Source organism: Clupea harengus, chromosome 12, assembly GCF_900700415.2.
Source record: "Clupea harengus chromosome 12, Ch_v2.0.2, whole genome shotgun sequence".
Taxonomy (NCBI): Eukaryota; Metazoa; Chordata; class Actinopteri; order Clupeiformes; family Clupeidae; genus Clupea; species Clupea harengus.
In genome coordinates this window covers 16,784,357-16,790,654 of record NC_045163.1, presented here as the reverse complement: position 1 = coordinate 16,790,654, position 6,298 = coordinate 16,784,357, and the positions used below count along the sequence as shown (strand labels likewise).

Here is a 6,298-nt window from a genome sequence, read left to right as displayed (position 1 = left end):
AGTTTTGGCTGGTAAAAAATATGATGGCTGGTCATTTTTTGCATCTACCAGCCAAGTTAATTCCGAGCCCTGGTTGCATGTAAAAAAGGCGCTGGCAGTTGAAAAACAGAAGTCAAGTGTCTACACGGCCTTAAATGAGTGAGGGAACCGCCTGCTCTGGCGGGAAAAGGAGCCCTGACCCAGCCGATAATATTTGGTCAATTCTTTTCCAGAATGAGAGAGCTTAAAGAGGAAGACGCTATTTATGTAGCACAGCTTGATTCAGGGCTGAGGTGCAGATGGAGCTGGGCCTGGCTAAAAATAGAGGTCAAGACTGAGGTGAAGGGAGTTCAGCACAGCTTCCCGCTGTCACAGTATTTTTTTAAAAATTGATAAAGCGGGGTATTCAAAATGCAGCCTTTGCTTAAAGGAAATAAATTACTGCAACAAGGGCTCTCATGCTCTTTTGGCACACTGCCAAACAGAGGTGCATCGTCAAAAGGTGTGCACTGTAATGACTACAGCCAGTGTCCTTCCAGTCCCAACACAAAGTGCTCCCAAGGGGCCTGAAGCCATGAGAGAGCGAGTTAGGGTGCCTGTACCTACATTTCAGCAGGTTGCTAATGCAGAGGTGTGTATTAAATAGGCTTGTAGTTTTCTATGTCACTAAATCATAACTGTTTATAAACAGTGAAATAGTAGTTATGATTTAGTGTTGAAATAGGCTACTTGACATTTACTAATTGGCTAATGTCAGGCTACTTAGGAGTAGGCTACATTACCAGGACAAATTGTACGTGGTGTGTTTAGTCAATTTAGATTAAATGTATTGCAATTAGGCTACTCTCTAACAGCTGTACAATAGCAATGGAAGTTTGTGAATATTAAGCCATACAGTTACAGGGTATATAATTAATTATAATTAAAGGCAGGGTATTTGCAAAAGTTTTACTGATAAAATCTAATAATGCTTTCTTTGTCTAGGCGATGGTTCTCGCTACTCTTGCTGAACACTCACTCCCTTTCACCTTTGCACCAGTGATGGTGAACTTGGCCCAAGTGCTGGCCGAGGACAAAGTAGCTCTGAGTGGGCTCAAGCTGTCACGCACGTCGGCAGTTTATAAAATGGTGCATGGGTTGGGATTCACATTTTCAGAGAGGATCTTCTGCAATACCCAGAAATATCCATTTTCTATCAACCTTGATGAAAGCACTACCAATGGGGATAGAAAAGTGCTTTCCATCCTGGTTAGCTATTTCAACCCAGACAGGAAGATGGTTGATGTGGGACACCTTGGATCTTTAGAGGTGTTGAAGGTAAACGCTCTCAAGCTTGAGAAGTTGCTGGAGAAGTTTTTTGAAGAGAACAACATCCCATGGTCCAATCTTGTCAGCATGCTGATGGACTCCTGCGGTGTTATGCGAGGCAGTAAGCAGGGGTTGGAAACGAGAATACGCCAGAACCACTGCCCAAGCCTACTCGATATTGACGGTGATAGTTGTCACCACATCCACAATTCTGCAAAGGTTTTTGCAGCTTCTTTCAGCAACCATCTCGAAAAGCTTTTCAGTGACCTACATACTGATCATCAATGGGCCACAGACCAGGTTAGAATTCATTTCAATTTCTTTTAGAGGTATTTTTTAGTTCAGAATGATGCATGCAACTGACTGCAATGCGTGCCTCTACACTAATACACTAACAACCTAATTTTATCTTTACAGTAACTTACCTGCTGCTATACTTACCTTTTGGGAGAGTGTATTTTCTAGATGTATATTCTAGATCTACATGCATATTCTAATTTACATTCTAAAATTCTTTAATACGTACTGTCATATTTACCTGAGAAAAATCAAAGTGAATCCTTGTATCTTTCTTAAGCCCTTTAAAAAAAAAAAAACTTTAGATTTTTTTCTCTCTCTCTTAGTTGGCATACCTCAGAGAGATATGCCAGTTCATGAGCATTCCTTATTCAGCTCCTAAAAGATTTGTTCATCATCGCTGGCTATCGGCTTATGATGTTGCCATTAGCACCCAGAGGCTGCTTCCTGCCTACAAGGTCTTATATTACGGCTTTATGGACAAGGAAGACAAGGCCCTCTACAAGGACCCCCTAAAGCAGCTCTTTGCTGACTACAACGTGAGCGAAAAAGCTCAGATACAGGTTCGGTACTTTCATGAGGACCTCAGAAAAAAAGGTAACTCATCGCAGTTGTTTCTCCTTGGTTCTGTGATTGCTTACCTGCACTATGGTAGCCAAAGGATTGTTAGTTTTTATAAAGAGCTTTGTTATGCCTTTGATTTTTCCAGGCATGACGCAGCTGGGAAAAGACCGGAAGAAAAGGGTGATTCGGAAGGTGTGGCATGAAGCCACCATAACTGAGCTGCAACTCAGTGTCTATACAGGAGTGCTACCAATCCTTAAGGAGTATGTAATGGTGTTCCAGGTAAGTTGAACATTGAATGCTACATTTCTCATCAGGTTTTTCAAAATGAGAAAAGGGAAAAAATCATAAACTATGAGAATTGGATTTTGATGATAAAAATGGAACAGGATTCTGTGGTACCTGGGTCTAAAAAACAATCATAGCGATCCGATGCGACATTTTCTTTGAGCACAGGGTATCTGTAGGTCCTTGGATATGTCCTTTTATGCTTTTTCATAGCGAGGTGAATACTAGTATTTAACTTTCTGGAGTCCTAAGTTATAATTGGTATGCATTCCTTGTGTGCATTTTGGTACACAATGTTCATGTTATTTTCTTTATAGGGCAGTCAGACACTTGTGCATACACTTCATGACAAACAGCTGCAAGTTTTCTTGAACTTCCTTGCCTGCTTTGTGAAATCTGAACACCTGAACCTGATGCCCAAAACTCTGGCTACCCTGGAGATCGACATCAACAAGCTGCTACCTTTGAGGAAGATGTATGTGGGGCGGGAGGCTGATAGATTTAGAGCGGCACATCCACAACACCCTGTGAGTACATCAAATTGTGTACAGTAATTAGAGTGATTAATGATTAATTAGGAGCCTCTGCAGGGTTTGTATGATTACATGTACATTAGTAAGTGTTGTTGATCTGTTTCAGCTGCTGAAGCCATTCCTGCAGGAGGTGTCCAAGGCATACAACACATGTGCCAAATACTTGCAGAAAAAGCTGCCTCTACAAAGTGAAACCCTGCAGTCTTTGTCAGCCGTGGACCCAGTTGTGAGAGGGCACTCTCAGACGTTAGTCAAACTGAGGAAACTCATTGAACTGATGGGTCACCTGCTACCACCTGATGCTGACACACACCAGGAGATTTTGAGATATAATGTGGACCAGACGCTGCCCAGTTACCAAGATGGAGAGGATGTTGTGAAGTGGTGGGCCTCTGTCTTTGATACTGGGAAATATCCAGGCCTGTGTCAGGCAGTGAAGGCAGCCATGTCAATTTTCCATGGTCCCCTGGTTGAATCATCTTTCAATGTCATGGGCAACATCATTGACCAAAGGTCCACCAGCATGAACATCTCCACCTTCAGTGCTGTCCAGACCGTGAAATATGCTTTGCTGTGCAGGAAGCAGAGTGGTGTGCAAATGTTCAGAAGGAATGATGTGAAGCTTGGTGTTGTAGATCGGAGGCTGTGTGGCAACATTTGCTCAGCTGGAACAAGGGACAAAGCCCAGCGACAAAAAAAGTTGATTAAAGTGAGGGAGAGGAGGGTGGAGTTTGGCTGCCAGCCATCCACCAGTGCTTCAGAGAGTAGGGCGGAAGTGGTGGAAAGAGAGAGTGTGGCCCGAAAGAGGCACATGGCCAAGCAACGAAAACAGGCCCTTGAAAGGCTGGTCCAGGACAAAAAATGTAAAAAATGAGTTTTTAATTATTAGCTATTAAATAGATTAAATTAGTATGATATATTAATAAATGTTTTTACCTTAAGCAAATGTTGTCTTTTCCCTTTTATTTTCCTCTTTGAGTACACCAGAATGCTTAATTTACATGTTAAAATCACAAAAAAAATCTGGGGGGACCCCCCTACAGGGGTTTGGTTTGTCACCTTTTTCAACCCTTCCGAGTTTGCAGGTATGGATATGACAAGGGAAATATAGATATTATATGAATGGATGGGTTTTATATGATGGGTTAAGGTATGTCTGAGGACAGGACTGAAGCTAAGAGATGGTAAGTGTCATGAGCTGTGGGGGAGATAATGTAGCTGAATGGATGGTAGTTTATTTAAAGAGTTAAAGTTAGGGGAAATAGACACTCATAATGGAGAAAATGAAAATGGTCTATAATTATATGTAAGGTAACTGGGTAAACTACTGAATCTTTAAGTCTACATGAGGCAGGAGCGCTGCACGGAGCAGTCATGCGCTGGGACACAGGAGTGAACTGGAGGAGTGTGAGAGAATGGATGAACTGAAGGTGGGTCAGCTGCATACAATCATGGGTGTGATTGGAGACGAAATGCAGCTGGAAGTTTGAATGTCATGGAAGGAACGGGTGTGTGAGTGTGCCGAAGGGGAGCTGCTGAAGCAGACTTCAGCACAAACTTAAAGGTAAGTATATGTTATATGTGGGAATCTTTGTTTTAATCAAGCATTTGGGGAATTATGTTAGTATAACATTAAGACATATGTGGGAAATTATGGAATGCAATCTCTGGATATCGTAATACACACTTTGGAAGTATGCCTAGGAAATATGTGAAAATTATGTGTATAGATTGTTTTTAATCTTTGGAATTATATATACACAGGTGGAAGCTTATGGACTGGTCCAGTCGGGAGACTGGTGATGGGTTATGGTTCTTAAAACAAAAGAATCTCCAGCCAATAGGGCTGAGAGGTGAAGGGGTTAAGTGTGTTGTATCGTGTTAACTGTTTTGCAGGACCACTAGGCGGTGGGACTACCACAATTCGAGGGAGCTGAGTTGGAGTGGGGACCATTCAGATGTAGCAGCTGGACCTGGGTGAAGGGCTGCCAAGGTCATGGACATGCTGCAGTGGATGGATGTGTCTACCCTTGGGGAAAGGAAACTGATGGAACATGGTCAGAGGAGGCTTTCCGGCAGACTCAGATGGAGGACCTCATCAGTGGAACTTATAAGAAGATGTTTGTTGTGGGACATCCATAACAATTCTACAACAGCACGCAGAACATTCATACATATTAAGACTGTACCACTTGCATAACATTGCATACATAACTGGATGTGTATTGTTTATATTTATATTGCTTGTTTTGTTTGTTTTAATGTTTGGTTTTCTGTATGTTTGTTTGTATTGTATTTTTGTATGTTTCTTTATATTTTACACAACACTGCGTTCAGAAACTGATGGAAAAGAGGATGTGCATGGTTGCCTTTCACAGCCTGCGGAATGCAGGTGTCGCTGTACAGGACAGGGCAATGGGTCCAGTTTTTACCTTAAAATAAGAAGGTTTTTGTTCTCATCTGTGGGGATAGGGGCATGGCATCTCGGGAGTAAAGGAACACCAGAATGTGGATACTGATATTGTTACACCTAAGTTTATCCATGTGAATGGAGACTGAACGAAACGCACAACACTGCATACACGATAAGATGGTTGTATTACATTTTGTATGTTCTGTAAACATTACTGTATGCTCATCTAGGACCACCCTAGTGAGACTGTTGTATTGTATGGGGGTATTAATATGGAGTTAGATGAAGTGGATGGACTGTTTAAAATAATGCTAAAACTGGGTTTTGATGTATAGGAGTTCAAATGTACTTGTTTCATCATATGGTAGATTGATAGTGTGTATTTGATAGAGTTATGAAAATATGGTTTAGTGTGTCCATATGGACACAAAGGGGGGAATATGTGGAATATTTTCATATGAATAAGGGATAGTTTTACCAGATACCTGTTGAATGAGTGTAAAGATTAGCTTTGGGTTACATTTCAGATGAGGTAGAGATTTAAAATAAGAGGGCGTAGCTTGGAGTGACCTAAGGTAAAAATGGGTGTTGTATTATATACCATGGAAGTCTTTTGGGTGGGGTCAGAATGGAGAGGTCAGGTTTAATTGGCTGGATTGGTCAACCAAGCAAAACATAGATGGGAGGTGCTAATTACAGGTTTAAAGATGTTGGCGCGAATGTAATGTGGCAGATCTATTTCCGGAATACATCTCTTTGCTGTGGCTTAATGTACTACAGTAAATCCGTTGGAACAACACGTCCTTTGTCTTGACTTTCTGATTGTGAAAATAGTTTAAGACTTAGTATTGGCCACCACAACTTACTTGTAGCTTTTGTTGCTGTACTCTCATCTAAAGCGCTGTCATCGTCGTAG

At 41.6% G+C, this 6,298-nt stretch overlaps 1 protein-coding gene across 1 annotated transcript; it reads left to right on the top strand.

Moving 5' to 3' along the window:
• Positions 1-783: 783 nt before the first annotated feature.
• On the top strand, positions 784-5,783 carry LOC116222886. Its single transcript, XM_042709332.1, has 4 exons — positions 784-2,181; positions 2,294-2,430; positions 2,754-2,963; positions 3,076-5,783. The coding sequence occupies exons 1-4, from the start codon at positions 1,941-1,943 to the stop codon at positions 3,841-3,843; spliced, it is 1,356 nt and encodes a 451-aa protein (XP_042565266.1). The 5' UTR covers positions 784-1,940; the 3' UTR covers positions 3,844-5,783.
• The last annotated feature ends 515 nt before the right edge of the window (positions 5,784-6,298 follow it).